At 32.9% G+C, this 18162-nt stretch overlaps 2 protein-coding genes and 1 non-coding gene across 3 annotated transcripts; 2 read left to right on the top strand and 1 right to left on the bottom strand.

The window, feature by feature from the left end:
- Positions 3137–5473, top strand: LOC105164026 (putative glucose-6-phosphate 1-epimerase). The gene is made up of 8 exons (XM_011082573.2): positions 3137–3307; positions 3399–3473; positions 3711–3767; positions 3873–4036; positions 4207–4341; positions 4625–4727; positions 4947–5046; positions 5120–5473. Exons 1-8 carry the CDS (start codon positions 3167–3169, stop codon positions 5290–5292), a joined length of 948 nt encoding a protein of 315 aa, XP_011080875.1. The 5' UTR covers positions 3137–3166; the 3' UTR covers positions 5293–5473.
- TRNAM-CAU lies at positions 5633–5704 on the bottom strand. Its single transcript has one exon. It is a non-coding gene; the product is annotated as a tRNA-Met (tRNA).
- LOC105164025 (probable inactive receptor kinase At4g23740) lies at positions 8429–12012 on the top strand. The gene is made up of 2 exons (XM_011082572.2): positions 8429–10165; positions 11133–12012. The coding sequence occupies exons 1-2, from the start codon at positions 8911–8913 to the stop codon at positions 11771–11773; spliced, it is 1896 nt and encodes a 631-aa protein (XP_011080874.1). The 5' UTR covers positions 8429–8910; the 3' UTR covers positions 11774–12012.

Raw genomic sequence — 18162 nt, 5'->3', positions numbered from 1 at the left:
AATAAATTATCAATACAAATTTAAAATATTACATCGAACATATATATACTGTAAAATATGAAAATCTATAATATAATTAATAAATAATATTCTATATTTTTTTAAGTAATGATATGATATATTTTTATTATGTGAACATGTAATTGAATAAAAAATTATAAATTATATAACTTACTTTTTCTTTAATATTATATGCATTATGTATTGACATATATTTACATGTACTTTTTAACATAATTTATCTACGTTGTAAAATATATTTGCATATATTGAGCTTATAAATACTTTTTTTGTTTCATAATATATAAAAAATTATAAATTATAAATATTATTTTTAAAATAAAATGTGAGTAAAATTTTAGATCACTGAAAATAGTTTGGGGGAAAACATACTTTAGGAAGTAGAATAAAAAAGTATAAGGGTAAGTGAGAAGGGAATTTTTTGTAAAATTAATTCAAATTATTTTGTCAGTTATAGTTTTGTTACATTTCATAATTTAGGGGTGTAAATGAGACATAATGCATAGTTCACTGGTGCAAAGTATATTTAACCTATCTATAATAGTAAATTGGCCATTGGGCTTCATTCGCTCAGACCTACGGACATTAGACTTTATGTGCCTAAGGTCCAAATTAGGTGAAGTTTATTTGACCGGTTAGAGCATTTCTGGGGAAGTTATTATTTTCTCATTGTTTTTATATTCATGAGTTTTATACTTATTTCAAAATTATGTTACATCTATAATTACATAATTTAATTTTTAATTACGATCACAACTTAGGGAGAACTATCTAATAATAATAATAATTTATATATAGAAATTATCACAACTTAGGGAGTAATTTAATTTATTGAGGACAAAGTCCAAAATTTCCCACTACACAATATTGGCAAAAATCCTAGGACTTGTGTGCCATTTTCAGTACGTGCAATGGCAACTCTCCACAATCCCCTTTTTTCTAATAATTAATCCATCATAATATACGAAAACATTAAGCAACCCACTATTATATAAGTAGATTGATACTCACACAGTGTGAGACTCGAATTGAAAATATTTGTTTAATGAATATTACTGTTTGGGATTAGGAAAAATGTCTCGTTGACTTGTTTTAATAATAGTCATTGCTATCTAATATTTATTTAATTTTTTTTATTCTTATTATAAAATGATATTTCATCTCAACATTAGATTTTATATACAAATTTTCAACAATCGAAATCTCATACACACAAATTTTCAGTCTCGACGGTAATTCAAATGACTTTAAATATTAATGTTTTTTGTTTGCATTAGTGGCACAGGGTGCCAGAATGGACCTAGTTTTTGCAACTTGACATGCCCAAGATGATGGGCCTATTTGAGACTTATGAGATTGAAGCATTGAATTTTTGTAGGGTGAAAAATCAAAGTAGTACGACTGCTTTTATTATCCACAAGGAAAGTGGGAAATGGGAAATGGGAAAGAAATAGAAACCAACAAAAATGGATGAGCATTTCAATTTGTCACTATTTTTATCTACTTTCTGCATCTCTACATTTGTTGTGTCTGGGAATGATCTCCCCCTCTCCAATACAATTTTCAAGTGACAAATTCGAGCTCAACTTATATCATGACTTGTGTTTATTTTTAAAATGATTAGAGTTATAGTTTTTGAATGAAAAAGTATAGCATAATCTTTGTGTAAGTCTATTAAAAAGATCAAAGTTCGTAATACAAAAAAAACACACAATTCTCGACTTCTCCTAAAGTTTTGGTGAAATATCATATGGTAATTCAGCTGTCTGATGCACCCTAGATCAACAGCCTATAATTTTCACATCATCTTAATGTGATTGATTTAAGTGGACCATACCTATAAATACACCACCAAATGCATATAAATTATGATGCTATTGTATTTAATGCACTAAAAAAAATACCAATTGTCATCTCTACCATTCTATTTTCTGCACCCAAAACCAACAATAAAAAAAATAAAAAAGAAAGAAAGAAAGAAAGAAAAGAGAAAAAGTAAGATCACTTTTTGACTTGAGATATTGCAAATAGTATAAACTTGTCACCACTATCACTACGAACATAGAAGATAACATGCCTATGGACAGTGGAAAGTTACAACCTGCGGCTGCAAAGATTCAGCTGTACGCACCCCTCCCCTACCCCCTAGTTTTTAATACAGTTAATTCAGGTAGCTTGAGAATTGAAGCTGAAGATTTTGCAAACTCATGTGTACAATTAAGTCAAAACCAAACTGAAAGATCCACGGGTGAAAATGGTCCCTTGGAGATGCACTCAAGATCTGACCTTTCCATCATTTTATATTCAAGAAAGAAAGGTGACAAGGTCAATATCAAAACATGGACTAAACTCTCTTTAAAGGGTTTCTTTTGGTCTGGTTCAAACCAACGCCTGTTCCCCATTCATATTTCTTCGCCTGATGAGGACAAATGCTCAGTTGTCGTTTCTTGAGATTCTAATCAGCTATTTGGTAATCTCCCCTGTTCGTTTTCTGTTCAAGAAACTGACTCTTGGTTACCCATTTTCATCATAGTTTGTGATTTGGGGTACCAATTTCATCATTGTCTTGATTGCAGTTGAACAGTGGCGGTTAGTAAAGAGTGAGGGAGTTGTGGGTAGGTAGAATCCCGTTAGCATTCACAGGGAATTTGTTTTTTTGTCACGGGAAAGGTTTCAAGGGTCTCAACTGCTTCTGTTATTGATGTAACTGTATTGCTTCTTTAACCGTTTTGGGAACAGCAAGTATAAAATACTTTCATAACGTTTGGTTTTGTTTTTAACTTGTTTTGGGGTATTTTTTGTGGAGATAGAAAAAAAAAATAAAGATAAATAAAAATAAGTTAGAGATAGTGTGTATGTTTGGATTTGTTTTTAGAGATAATATAAAATAAGTATGATATATTTGATGTTGGGTAGTGGGGAGACGAAAGATACTGTTCATTGTCAAATCACGTCTCTTTTATATATATTTATATATATATATGTATAAAAATATATATAATTTATTTAGTTGTGAGTAATTTAAAATAAATATTATTTTTTAATTAATTATATTTTTTGAAAAAAGTAATTAAAACTATTATATAAGCCCATCTAATCAAAACCAAACATAGTGTATCAGTTTCAAGAGTTTGATGTACTTGAAATGGCTAGTTCTTCAGGAGATAGGAGTCAGAGAGCTAGTTCAGCAGCAGATGACGATCTGAAACCATTTATTGAAATCGGTAAGGATGATAGAGGGATTCCTGAGGTTCTGCTCGTGAGTCCACGCGGTGCTCAAGTCCGGGTCAGTTCTTGTTCACGTTATTTTCTTTTTGATTGTTTCATTTGGGGATGAAATCTGAGTTTGGATCGTGATGATTTTTGTTTCGTTTCAGGTTAGTCTTCATGGAGGACAGGTTCGTTCTTGGAGGAACGAAAAGGGCGAAGAACTTTTGTTTACTAGTAGTAAGGTGTGCTGTTGATTTTGCATCTACTTAATAGTTTTTTCTGCTATCAAGATTGCCTGAAAGAATTTTGTGGATCAATGTTTAAGAGCATGTTTTATCTGGTAGATTTGTACAGTAATTGAATGAATCGAGGAAAGTGATAGAACAGAAGGAAACCTGCATAATCAATTGGTATAATTTCTGCGTAATAAAGAAAAAAATTCACAATGCTTTCGCCTTACATGTTCTATTCACCGACAGGCAATTTTCAAGCCACCAGCAGCAGTGAGGGGAGGAATTCCGATTTGTTTTCCACAGGTATTGTAATTGATCTGCAGTCTCATGTTTCGTCCATTGCGATTCTTGACCAAATTTTAGCATTAGACTGATGATTTATAAATGCGTTCTGGTTTCTTGATTAAGTTTGGAAACCGTGGTTCTCTGGAGCAACACGGTTTTGCCAGGAACAGGATGTGGGTTGTTGATGAGAATCCTCCACCTATACAGTCCTTTGATTCCAGTTGCAGGACATTCATTGACTTGCTTCTTAAATCATCTGATGATGATCTCAAGCATTGGCCTCATAGGTATCTATAAGCTCCAAATTCAGTATCTATTGACCATTGTTCTTGCAAGAGGAAATAACTTGGATTGTTTGAGCTACCAGGTGTTCCGTAATATTTTGATTTCTGGAAATAAAATCAAGCAGCATCATGTGTTTATCCATTCAGCTGATTATAGATTTTTTTCGTTCCAGTTTCGAACTCCGTCTTAGGGTGCTTCTGACTTTTGAAGGACATCTCATTTTGATATCACGCGTCCGGAACGTTAACTGCAAGCCCTTTAGTTTCTCATTTTCCTTCCACACGTATTTCTCTGTCTCGGATATCAGGTGAGCTTCTAAATAAAAAGTTATGCCTTCTATTGTAAGATTCGCCATTCGAAGTTCTACAGCGTGAGAATCCCTCAAACCAGGATAATAAATATTTCGAGTTACGGGAAAGGTCCATCAAACCAAAATATCTAGTGCGGCAAAAATTAGATAAGCAACAGATTTCAAGATTCATTGAGAACAGATGTCCTTGGCCATCTTTTATGATATGAATGTTAACTGCATGCTGCTACTTCAGGATTACAATCATAAAAATACAGCTGATACTCAATTTAATTAACAGTGAGGTAAGAGTAGAGGGATTGGAGACTCTCGACTATCTTGACAACCTGCGCAACAGACAACGTTTCACGGAGCAAGGAGATGCTTTGACATTTGAATCTGAGGTAACATATTCTTTCTTTTCCATTTTTCTGAGTATTACCAAAATTTGCAATGACTAATCTGCAAAACACTGTCTACACTAGTTTATAGCAAAAGGAATTCAAATGGAATGTTGATTAAAGATTTATTTATCTGTTTGGAACAACAGAACTCGAGTTGATAAAGAGAATTCTGTTCCACCAATCTGAGTGGTTGTTTATGAAGGGTTTTTCTGTACATAGGTGGATCGCGCTTATCTTTGTTCTTCAGATGCAGTTGCAGTGTTCGATCACGAGAAGAAGAGGACTTACGTGATAAAAAAGGAAGGACTTCCAGATGTTGGTAGGTACCAATAAACTGATCCATAACAATATGCATCTATATATGTAGATAACACTAACTATTGTGGTGACAGTGGTTTGGAATCCATGGGATAGAAGAGCTAAAGCCATACCTGATTTTGGGGACGGCGAGTACAGGCGTATGCTTTGTGTTGATGCAGCTTGTATCGAGAAACAAATTCCTCTGAAGCCAGGCGAGGAATGGACTGGGCGAGTCGAGCTATCTGCCATCCCCTCGATAAAATGATGATATACGATAAGGCTAAAGGTTTACAAGTAAAGAAGCTGAAACTAATATGACTAACTTCACTCTGTTACATCCAGAGGTGGCCTTATTTCTGTGTCACCTCAACAATAATACTCAGTGGATCATAAAAAGCCATTTTGCTGTATTTTGTGAAAATGGCTGTTACATTTTGCTTCCATGATTTTGGTGTTTGTACTCTACGATTCTTGGAATTGGTCTATGATTCTAAATTGAGAATCTGAACTGCGAAGTTGATGATATATAGTAGAAATTTTTCATAGCAAACGAAAATAAGGGAAAAAGAAAAAGGGTTTTTTGATCAGGTTGGAAGCCACTCCATTATCAGAGCCAGGTTTCGATCCTGGGACCTGTGGGTTATGGGCCCACCACGCTTCCGCTGCGCCACTCTGATCTTGTTGATATTTCATTGCAATTGTTAATTTTGATTAAAAATAAGTGTGTGACGTACTCATCCATCCGACATCCGTTACATATGAGGAAATTGAATGGTTTATAAATATCTTCCTTTTTTTAGTATGCTTCATTATTTGACATCATTTATGAGAATAATGCCATTTCTCTATCCCAAACCTCCTGTACGGAGAATAGGTGATGTTGAATTTGTGCTCTTAGTATTAGGAACGCAAATTACACAACGTATATGCACCAGAATAGCCAAATAAAATTAAGGAAAGGTCACTTGGCTATAATACTCCTTCATCAATTGTCAATTGTCAATAGTTTAATAATTAGATAAATCCTAATGACAATTTCTGAAATTAATATTTAAGTACACAAATATTCTATACTTTTTGTAAAATTATAAGTACACCAATTGAGGTTATAATTGTAATTATAAGTTCAATGACGAAATTTTACACACACTCCTAAGGTACTGATACGCTACACTGATGAAATTTTACACACATTCCCAAGGTACTGCTACGTTACACTAACAAAATTTTACATACACCTCTGAACTACTGCTGCATTATATTGACACCTCCTAAAAAATATACATATAATTTTACAAAAAATAAATGTATTTGTGTAATTAAATTTAACAACAACGGTCTCGACATAATTTATGCTTAAAGAATTTGAATTGTACACCAAAAATGATATGTTGAAAGCTCCTAACTATAGGTCTTAGTTGTGTATAGTAGGGCATGGCATCACAACCATCCAAAAGTGGAATAATCATAGCAAAATTGTATGGTACTGAAAATCCACATAAATAGGGTGCACATGATACGGGAGTCCCCACCGGGTATTTTTGTACCCTACCCTACCAAATTATACGGAACAAAAGAACCCAATTTCCCTCTCTCCTTTTCCCCATCACTCACTATCTCAAACCCTATCCATCATATGCTAATGTTTTTGCCATCACTTGCCTCTCTCTCATCACTAAAATTTCTTCCCTTAAATCTTGAATTATTACATAATTCACATTAGTATATATGTAACTCAGACAATTTTTTACTTTAATTATGCATATGCACTAAGAGAACAAAAGATTATCTCCATTTTTAATTATATTTAAGACTTAATTTTTTATCATCGAAATGGATTCACTCTTTGTTCTTCATTATCCAACGGGAGGGTCGTTCTTCCAAACAAATTCATGCATACCTTGTTCAAGATCGTTAGAAGATTTGGACTAGGGTCCAGTTAGTTGTTTTGCAATTTTGCTTACAAAAAATTTAATAAAATAACTGACCTTTTACTTAATTTTAGTTTAAAATGTGAATAGTATATGTTCACGTTTGGCTTATATACAAAACACTCTTTTTAAGGTCGTGCTCCACATCAAATGATGACGGCTGATTTGAGTAACCTAAATTTTCCACTGTTTTTAGCAACACATCTTTTCTATGATAAACTTATAAGATTTCGATTGAATTGGATAGAAATATGATTCAATAATATGCGAGTAAGATGAAAAAGTGCACACTGTATTATCCCATGATGTCTTTCAAATCCTTAGCTTGAATACGAAAATGTAAGTCTCTCGTCACTGAAAATTCTCAACTTGACACCGAAAATATAAGCCAAATCATTTTACATCCTCAATTGTGGAACGAAATATGAAATAAAAAGGTTTAATCAAGATGAAAAAATACACATTCTATTATTGTTATTATTATTATATTTTAGTTCTTCAGTGTAATCAAACTCAAGTAAAAACTATAGTACTAATTATATTTACTACACTAATAAATGGGAATCTTATTGCTCCGTTTTACAATATTGATTTGCCCACTAGCCTACTCTTCGTGCCAAAATATATGCCCATAATTGCAATCTGAGGTTTAGGTCAAAGAACCTAATTATGAGCCATATATGTTATAGTCCACCATCATTTTTGGAGTAGGGACAAGAAGACTTTGGTTAAACAAATATTACTTTCTAATCGCCATTATATTTACATTTCTTTTTGGTAAGCAATTACACTTCCTTAGTAATTTACGTGGTCGTCAGAGTTATTAATGTCTTATTACTTGAGTTATTGGACATTCTAATTTTATATAAATTTTAATTATTTTATTTTAAAAATATGACTCATTAAGGAGATGGGCCTAGAAACTTATAAGCTGCTCAATTTACTCATTAGAATATCAAGATATTCATTTGATATCTTACCTTTGCTCATAGCACGTGGATTGAGTTTTTTCATGAAAATTCTGTATTACATCTTATACACATTTGATATGCAGATTGTTAAATGTATTATGAAACATATAATAAACTCTATATGTAAAAATTAAAATATGTGACGCGGACTTATTAATACAATTCATCATAATTTATTATTTTTATTTAAAAATAATAATTATATAATTATAGTAATATTTTAATAAACTCAGTATTAAATAAAATAATGAATTCATATAAAGTACTCGTGTAAAACTCGAGTCAATAATTTCAAACTTATTTAATTAATACCATTATATATATATAAGAGTTTGAATTGTTGCTTTAAAAGGAATACCTTCAAATTTTGATTTTCAAAAATTGAATAAAGAAATTAATGAAAAGATAGAAAAACAAAAAGAGGAAAAAAGAAAAAAGGAAGTGTAGAAATAAAGAATTACCAGGGGATGAAACCTTTTTAATCTTGGATCTTCCTTTATTTTGTTTCCCCAAGCAAAGTGCTCAGTCCTCAAGAGAAAGCTTGTACAGTAGCTGTAGCCTCTTGAGTTCTTGTTTCCCGTGAGAAGGAATTCCTACTTCCATGGTTACTGCTGCTGCTGCTCAGCCCAAAATCCAAAGGGTAGAGAACAAAAAGAAAAACCTTCTGCTTCTCCTTCTGACCTCACCTTAAAAATAACACCTTTTTGACCCGAATCCCCCCATTTCAAACCCTGCTACCTCCATTTTTAAAGCCCATTTCCAGACTCTCACTCCACTTTTTCCAGACACCAGTCTTGGAGTTTGCTGCTTTTTCCTCAATTCTTTCTTCTTTTTCACCTTCACACATGTATATATTCCTCGCCCAGCTTTTGTTCCAGCCCCTTATATCAACTCAAGGCCAAAATATGTGTTCTTTATTTTGAAACACTAGTTGAAAATTTTGGAGCCAAGTGAGGAAAAAAAAGATCATTCATTCTTGAAATGGAGAAGCTCCAAGTTTTTGCTTTGTGTTTCTTGGTGGGAAGTTTGTATTTGTTGTCAGTAGTCCAGGGGAGTGTTGCTGCAACTCTTCTTGAAAGTGACAAGCAAGCATTGCTAGATTTTGCTAGCAAGTTTGCTCATTTGCGCCCTTTGAATTGGAATGAGCAGTATCCAGTGTGCAAGAATTGGACTGGAGTGACGTGTAGTGAAGATGGCAACAGAGTAATTTCAGTGAGGCTACCGGGGATTGGGTTTCATGGGCCAATCCCAGAGAATACATTGAGCCGCTTATCAGCGTTGCAGATCTTGAGCCTCAGATCCAATGGGATTACTGGGACTTTCCCTCTTGATTTTGGTAACCTAAAAAATTTAACCTTTCTTTATCTTCAGCACAACAATTTCTCAGGTCCCTTGCCTGCGAACTTCTCTGTTTGGAGGAACCTGACTATTGTTAACTTGTCCAATAATGGGTTTAATGGCAGCATTCCTCGTTCGTTGTCGAGTTTAAATCAGCTTATTGCTTTGAATCTTGCTAACAACTCTTTTTCTGGTGAGCTACCTGATTTGAATTTGCCTAATTTACAGTTGCTCAACTTATCACACAACAATCTTGTTGGCAGTGTGCCTAAATCACTGCAGAGGTTCCCAAAGTCTGTGTTCTTGGGCAATAGTGAATCTTTGTTGGATTATACAGTTACTAGTTCTCCTATTGTTTTGGCTCCTCATGAGCACAATCCAAGAGCTAAAACTGTTGGAAAACTAAGTGAAAGGGCTTTGCTTGGAATTGTAATAGCTGGTTCTGTTATTGTGCTTCTTGGTTTTGGTTTTCTGTTGCTTGTTTGCATACTTAGAAGAAAGACGGTGGATGGCTTTGCTGGGAAATTGGAAAAAGGGGACATGTCCCCGGAGAAAGCTATTTCCCGTAGCCAAGATGCGAGTAATAAGTTGGTTTTCTTTGAGGGGTGTAACTATGCATTTGATTTGGAGGATTTGTTGAGGGCTTCTGCTGAAGTATTGGGGAAGGGCACGTTTGGGACGGCGTATAAGGCAATACTAGAGGATGCTACAATGGTGGTGGTGAAAAGGTTGAAGGACGTGAACGTTGGAAAGAGGGAGTTTGAGCAACAAATGGATGTAATTGGAAGCATCAAACATGAAAATGTGATTGAGCTAAGGGCTTACTATTACTCCAAGGATGAGAAGCTTATGGTTTACGATTATTACAGCCAAGGGAGTGTAGCTTCAATGTTACACGGTAAGATCTCTTGCACTCATCGTCTCAGTTTCAAATTACAAATATTCGGTCTCGTTTATGAACTTTTTAGTTAAGCTTGTTTCCACTATGGTTCATATCTCTGAGTTGTGAAGTCGCTTCATGAAAATTTGGAACCACTCTTGCCTTGTGGAGATAATTTCTTCTTGAAAGTAGAATCTTTCTTTGCCTGTAAATGTCAAAGATTGAAAATGAACAGTTGAAATGTGGTGAACTAGTCTTCTAAATAAATAATTCAGTTGAATCAACAAGTCCAAGGTGGTAACAGCCAGATGCTTCAAACCTTAATACTTCTAAAGCATGAAAGGGGTTGTTTGTATATTGGTCGGGATGGGCCCTGGACAGTCGCAATCACTGGGAACCCACTTAGGTAATAGGCCCTTTTAGATTTTCTTTCCAGCTTGGCTATATCAACCAGAGCAAAAGGGGAAAGTATATAAAAATTATGGGTTGTGGATGATTGAACCATGTTCCAACATCCTAGTGGGGTAGAGGAATCTCTTTGACCTTGTCATTGCTTAAAATTAGGCTAAAAGTCACTGTTATTTCTTTCTATGGCATTATGTGTTGTGTGCTTATAATAAGAAAATATTCCATACTACAATGTGCTTTTCTTGCCTGTCGGCCGACTTATTTTATTCGAATGTGCCTTGTGACATATTAGAATGATGGTAATTATCTTTGAATTCTCCTTTATTATCGTTCCTTTTTACCTTTTCTCATTGTTCATTCTTGATCATAAATGAATCTTTAGATAATGATGTTGCACTCTCTATAAGTTCTTAAAAAATATAGTTTTTGTATTGCATAGCTGTTGAGAATATGATGATGTCATAATGTAAGATGCTGATGCTGTCATGTATGATCTAACATTTTGCAACCGAGTTGGGCTTGGGCTACTGTCCATGAACCAAAGCTTCATCCTTGTGCTTTGTGTCCAAACATGCAGGAAAACGAGGAGACAGTAGAACTCCTCTAGATTGGGAAACGCGAGTTAATATAGCAATCGGTGCAGCAAGGGGCATAGCTCGTATCCACATGGAAAATGGTGGGAAGTTAGTTCATGGAAACGTCAAATCATCCAACATATTCCTAAACTCTCGACAATTTGGATGTGTATCTGATCTTGGCCTGTCGACAATTATGAGCTCATTGGCTCCGCCAATAGCTCGTGCTGCTGGCTATCGTGCACCAGAGGTGACTGATACACGCAAAGCAACGCAGCCTTCTGACGTGTACAGCTTTGGTGTGATATTACTCGAGCTGCTCACCGGTAAATCCCCTGTCCACACCACGAACGGCGACGAGATCGTCCATCTGGTCCGATGGGTCCATTCAGTCGTTAGAGAAGAGTGGACTGCAGAAGTTTTTGATGTCGAGCTACTGAGGTACCCCGACATAGAGGAAGAATTGGTTGAGATGTTACAGATAGCAATGGCGTGTGTGGTAAGAATGTCGGACCAGAGACCTAAAATGTCGGAAGTAGTAAAAATGATCGAGAATGTCCGATTGGCAGAGACAAATCGCACGTCCTCCGAAGTCAAGTCTGAGAACTCGACACCAATGCCTCTGTCGTCGCCCGGTCATTGAGAAGTTTCCAGTTCTCAGTACTAGAGTACTGAATCACTCACTTGTTGCTAGCCTATGTTTCATGTCTGATTTGAGGACTTTCTAGTTCACTACCTTGGTGGACAAAAGGTACTAACAAAGTATTTCAACCTGATCCCAGGTTGATATGTCCCTGCAGACATTTTTGTGATGTTACATGCATTTAATCTGTATGTATGTGGAGCAAACAGATTGTTGTAATATTGTTGATCTTGTTATTATTATTATTTTTTCCCCAATATCCTCAGTTTGTGATCTTGCATTTTCTTTGAATCCAATTTGAGTTTTCACCAGGATTTTTTTTTTAATTTTTTTGTGGATACTATTTATTACATTCAAATTTCAAAATTTAATCATTAGATAAATTATGTAGAATTTTTATAAAATTTGATATAATTACAAATATTACATTGATGTTTGAGAAATTACCTCAAAGAAAGTTGAGAGTCAATGCACAAACTTTTCTTGGCACCTGAACTTATATCATAAAGTTATACGGTTTCAACTTCGACATTACCACTTGAGTAAGACTTTATTATCATTATAACCATGAATAGAAACTTTTTAATCGAACAAAATTTTTGAATTTCTTTGCAATTTTCTACAACTCTTATATCAATAAACGAAGATTTATGAATCAATAACTACTAATAAAGTAAACACGTAACTATTCCCAACATGTTGGAGTAATTTGTACCCATAACGTTACAATTGTGGTGGGCCTCACCAATCACCATCAAGATGTATTCAAATGGGCAGTTCCAAATCTAGAAAAGTATGAAAACATGGAATCAATTGGGGCTTCAGAGGCCTTTAAGCTGGTTTTACCTTTGGGCTGATGGGCCAGAATTAGTTATTAGAGTTGGGCTTGGATTGTTAAAAGGCCTCAACCATATCTTTATGGGCCGAGCCCCACGTTCATAAACGGCAATCTTAATCTTGGGCCTCGATTAATTAAAATTAAAGTTTAATAAAATGCGATTTAATTTGCTTCCGCATCTTTCTTGCACTCAATAATCTCCCAAATGATTTGCTAAATTTGAAGTATTTAATAGAAATTTGAAACATAAATAGAAAAACTTATATGATGATATACTTGTTATGTTATTTACAACATATATATTAGTAGGATCAGGCCCTCTCACATTTGGGTCGTTTAGATTTCATTTAACTAATTTATTTTTTGGGAGATGCCCATCGGATTTTTGGGGAATTGGGCTTCATGGGAGGTCTGGGGTCCTCTTCCGAATTGAGCTTTCTGGGGGCTCCATGGGCCTTTCATTCCTTATTCTTTTTTGACCGTGTGAATTTTTTTGAACCAATTTAGATTTTTTTGGACCAACTTATATTTATGGGTATCAAATAGAAAATTTTGTGTGATATATTTATTTATTACATACATATTAGTAGGATTAAAATTCATTGAAAATTAAAGTAGGACTTGGCCCCAAAATTTGATTTTAATTGGTTTGAAACTCATAAATTATTATTATCAACAAAATCCAAACATGCAAATTGCGGCTAACTTATTGAATCATATCCAAAGCAAAATCCATTATATGTGTTGTCGTTGTGTTCAATGTATCTATCCCACTCCCAAACAATACCAAATTTATTGCTGTCCTTTTCATATCACACAAAATCCAACTCCCACATTTATTATCTCATGCAACATTGCACTATGTTATTACTGCACCAATTACCACACACGTCCCAAATATTTCACAATTAATCAACCCACCCCCCCCCCCCCCACCCCCCCACCCACCCACTTTCGCTTATAAGAAATTTAAGTGGTTTATAAGTCCGATGTTTTTACAGAGTAAAATAGTGACCTCATTGAAATTAGAGAAAATAATATTTTGTAAATGAGGCGTCGATTGAGTAGCAAGTCGCATCAATGTGTGTGTACAATTTATTTTTGTTCATATGTGTTCACGGAATGAAAAAATGAATGAAGATAGAATGAATAATTGGTTGAAACTAAAAACATGAATTAATTTTAAATGTGGATAAATGAGAAACTATTCATAAAAATAAGTAATAATCAAAATATGGTTATTTATCAAGAAATAAGTACATGGGTTAAGGGCATTTCAGACCATTTATATTTTTGTCAATCATATCAGTTACTTTATGGCTCTTCCCCTTAATGAATAGTGTAGATTATAGTAACACGAGTACAATAATTACTTATAGCCCATGAGGTATAAATTCAATTATTGAAACAATAAAGATGATTTTTATAATTTAAGTGAATTTATGGGGTGCAAATATAATTATTCATATTTGTTACCATACATATTACTTCTGTACTGATCAAGTTGGCAGCACCAAGGAAAACAAGAGTACCAGCTAGAGCTACAAACCCTAATTTATGTACATACATTATTTTTATTTTTTAAGAAATTACACATACATTCATAAAGAATGTCAATATTATTTACACAAATCACCCTTAGCTTTTGAAAAATTACATATATATTTCTTAAAACATCTCCAATTTTTTCACTCTTAAGGATGGTTTCTATAATTCCGCAAAAGACAGAAATAATTTATGTAAATAGATCATAATTCAGGATATATTCCAGCAGTAATGATCCAGCATTTCTGACCAAACCTTCAGCTGCTATGTATACTAATCAAAAGCTACAACTTACGACTAGTTCTAAGTTCCAACCTTAGTTTTTGAAACCCTCTCCAGCTCAATGGTCCTTTTTTCTAATTTTTGATTCTTTTAAGAATATAATATAATGTTCACTCTCTAGGTAGACAGTTGTGGGTAGCTAATGGCAATGCAAATCCATGTAAATTAATGAATTAGCACATTTTTTTTTCCCTATCATAAGTGTCCTTATCCCAAATTAAAATTAAAAATGAAACTGATTTTGTTCGAAAGGGGCGAGTTAAACCCATTTCTATATGTATGACTTTAAGAATTCAAACTCTAGTCGTATGTGAAAATCCGTCTTAGAATCCAGCTCGTTTGTTAATGGACCAATTGGTTTTTATATTTACAAGTACTATTGGAGGGATATATGTATACAACTAATCGTATATATATGTGTATTTACATAATATGATTTAATATCTAGTACTTATATTGTTCCAATTATCGAAATACTTTTAAATGATGGAAAAATAATTAAATAGTAATAATAATTATTTGTTGTCACTATATTTGTCTTGTTATTGTAAATGTATATCTCATTTTTCATATATAGTGACAATTTTAGCTAGATATGTTCGTTAAAATTGAAATTAGTGTCCCATAATATATATATATATATATATACAACTCTAAAATCTGTCATTAATACTATTCTTGGTTGTACTGCGGGCGACCCCTAAATATACTTTCAAATGTAGATTATTACACCACAGTCCAACTCAATACGATTGTGAAGAGGCCATAAATAAAAGAATAATTTAATAAAAAATTCTCGTATTACTTTCAAGACGGAAAATGTAGGTGCATAGTTTTGCTAATTTTCAAAATCATTTTACACAAATTTTGATCACACACACATATATATAAGTAATGATGTAGGAAGACATTTCATATTAATTACAAATGAGGAACTTGAGCGACTTATAAGTTTTAAGGCCTCATCTCACTAGTGAGGCATATTTCAAAACAAAATCATAAGATTGATACAAAACCAAAACGGACAATATCTCGGTCACAAGTAGGACACTGATCTTGTCACAAATCATATCATTTGACACAATCTATGAGAATAAGGCCATATGTCAGTTCCAAGCCCCTAGGGTGGGGTGCTAATGATATACACAGATGTCTCACATTGGTTGCAAACAAAAGCTTGAGTGACTTATAAGTTTCAAAATTTCCTCTACCTAGCCAGACGTTTTTCCAAAATAAAACATTGATGCTCATACGAAACTAATGTAAATAATACCTCATGCGACCGATCAAATTATAAGTCAGACTGAATAATTTTGACGAGTAGAATAAGGAAAAAAACAATTTTGAGTGCATAATTTGTATAAAAGAATCAACACGAGAACGTGTAGACATGAGAATGAGAATACAGCCGCAAAATACGGAGTTAATTAAGAATTTGGCAAACCCCCCCCCCCCCCCCCCCCCCAATGTGTCCTACTTTTATGTGTTTTTTGTTTCCCCATAAAAAGAAAAAGGGGTTCGGATTTGGAGCAAATGAAGCCTTAGCTGTTGTTGTTTGTTACCCTCTTTTATTATTACAGCCCCTTTTTATGGGACAATGTGACCCATGTCGTTTGATGTCTACCACTTTTCTCTTTCGAATACTTCTTAATTAACATCATTAATAACGTATACAAAATTAATAATGTTTCTAATTATCGTATATGTGTACGTATACGGTCTGTATACATGTATACTGATTAATTCTAGTATCTTTGAACTGACTTCTTGGTTTGAATATTACTCGCACGTGTAGATAGATAGAAGTCGTGCATATGGATGATAGAGCTCGAATCTAATTACCTACAATGATATATATATTTTAAGTTCCTAATAATTTATTAATTAATTTAATTATCTACAATTTCATATATAGCTTGTGTCTGTGGAGTACAAGTTGGAATGTCCCACTTTGATATAAAATAATTTCAAAAGTGTTTGAGAGGTTATAAGCTTTATAAAACTGTCTGTTTTACGAATTTTTCTTCTAACACGCTTAATTATAAAATTTTAAAATAAAATATTTAGAATCTTATAAGTTTTTAAAAAAAAACAAGCTTAATTAATTCATTTTTTTAAATTCTTTAATCTTAATATCCGATAGAAAAAACTCTTATAATTTTATTAGTGTTTCACTTTTACCCTTTATATAATCGATGTGTTTCTTTCACCAGTCCCAAATATCTATTTACATGATTTTAAATTTTGATAGTTTAATGATCCTTTTGTCACTATTACAATACGACGAATTTATTACATCAAATACTTTAATATTTTATAAATTCTGGTATCTTATTTACCAAAAAAAAATTAATAATTTATTTTCAAGATAAAATTTAATATCTTTAAACTGTCAAAATATAAACTTAAAAAAGAAACATGCTTAGTTAGTATCTAAGCAACAAGAATATGTGTTGCAATATTCTGGAGAGGGAATAATAATTTTTATTTCTATGCGAAAATTTATAATCATGAACTCTCTAGTACGTAAAATTCTTTAATATAAATAGACAACAAAGCAATTTGAATTTTAAATGTGTACCATGCTTGGTCTGATTTCAGTTAATACTGTACTAAATAACCATTTCATTTAAAAAATTAAAATTATTGAGATGAAGATTTATTTAATATTTAATAATTCTAACAATAATTGGAGTTGAGCATGTAATGATATTTCATATGTAATGATTGGGTAATCAAATGTACAATTTGCACCAATCATCACTTGCCTTTTTGGAGGTTACTTCAATACATATATACTTTAAAAAATCTGATTAATTTAGTCACTAATCATTAAAGTTTTAGTCAAGTAAATAAGTTTGAGGTCAAAAATATGAGTCTTATTAAATTTGTGGATATTTATTCATCTTATATTATTATGTTCAATTATATTAATATATTAATTAAATTCATATATTACTCAATTTAAAAAGCGGTGTAAATTTTAATGATATCTTAATTTAACAATTAACAAATTTGAGGTCATATATGTGTTTGAATTCGACTGGACGTAAAGATATTTTTCCACATTTTATGAGTCTTTTTGTAATTTATTTTTTATTACTATTTGTTATGTTAATATAGTGATTGATGTTTAATATTATTTTGATGTATTGCTCAATATATTAAAATTTTAATATATGATGTGATGATGTGATATCCATTTTTTGGTTAATGAATAAATAAGTAATGATAGTTGCTTAGTTTTAAGATATTTTGTCCATTAAACATGGAATTAACAATCAATGATGGCCTCATAATTTTGATTTATAGAATTAATTGAAACAAAGATGATATTATTTAATGAATTATGTTGATAATTCGCTCTCCTCGAGGCTACCATTATCAAAAAGAAAAAGAAAGACAATATTAGTAATAAAATTCAAATAAAAATACTGACACAAAAAAAAAAATTGCTTGTTTGATAGACTTTGGATTTGAGCTCTCTGGGTCGAATTTTCTACCAGCCTTAAAAGGGGATCTATAAAAAATACATTAGTATTTTAACGCTCAAATCAGTAACTAGTTATAGAAAGATAAAATTAAGCAAGACAAAATAATAATGCAGGTTTAAGATGGTAAGAGATGCTTTCAATAGAGTGCATTTCATGCCAATGCCAGTAAAAATTTGCATTACCCTGATCTGGGGAGAGCAAGGGGGGGGGGGGGGGGGCCCCGCTTGGGG

Source organism: Sesamum indicum, linkage group LG6, assembly GCF_000512975.1.
Source record: "Sesamum indicum cultivar Zhongzhi No. 13 linkage group LG6, S_indicum_v1.0, whole genome shotgun sequence".
Lineage (NCBI taxonomy): Eukaryota > Viridiplantae > Streptophyta > Magnoliopsida > Lamiales > Pedaliaceae > Sesamum > Sesamum indicum.
Note: the sequence above shows the minus strand (reverse complement) of the source record. Positions and strands in the feature narration are given on the sequence as shown.

Excerpts from the sequence above, each read along its gene's own strand:
- LOC105164026 (XM_011082573.2), top strand. The coding sequence starts at position 3,167 with ATGGCTAGTTCTTCAGGAGATAGGAGTCAGAGAGCTAGTTCAGCAGCA. Across the intron at positions 3,474-3,710 it reads TTTTGTTTACTAGTAGTAAG|GCAATTTTCAAGCCACCAGC; the intron begins GTGTGCTGTTGA and ends ATTCACCGACAG. Across the intron at positions 4,037-4,206 it reads CTCAAGCATTGGCCTCATAG|TTTCGAACTCCGTCTTAGGG; the intron begins GTATCTATAAGC and ends TTTTCGTTCCAG.
- LOC105164025 (XM_011082572.2), top strand. The coding sequence starts at position 8,911 with ATGGAGAAGCTCCAAGTTTTTGCTTTGTGTTTCTTGGTGGGAAGTTTG. Across the intron at positions 10,166-11,132 it reads TGTAGCTTCAATGTTACACG|GAAAACGAGGAGACAGTAGA; the intron begins GTAAGATCTCTT and ends CCAAACATGCAG.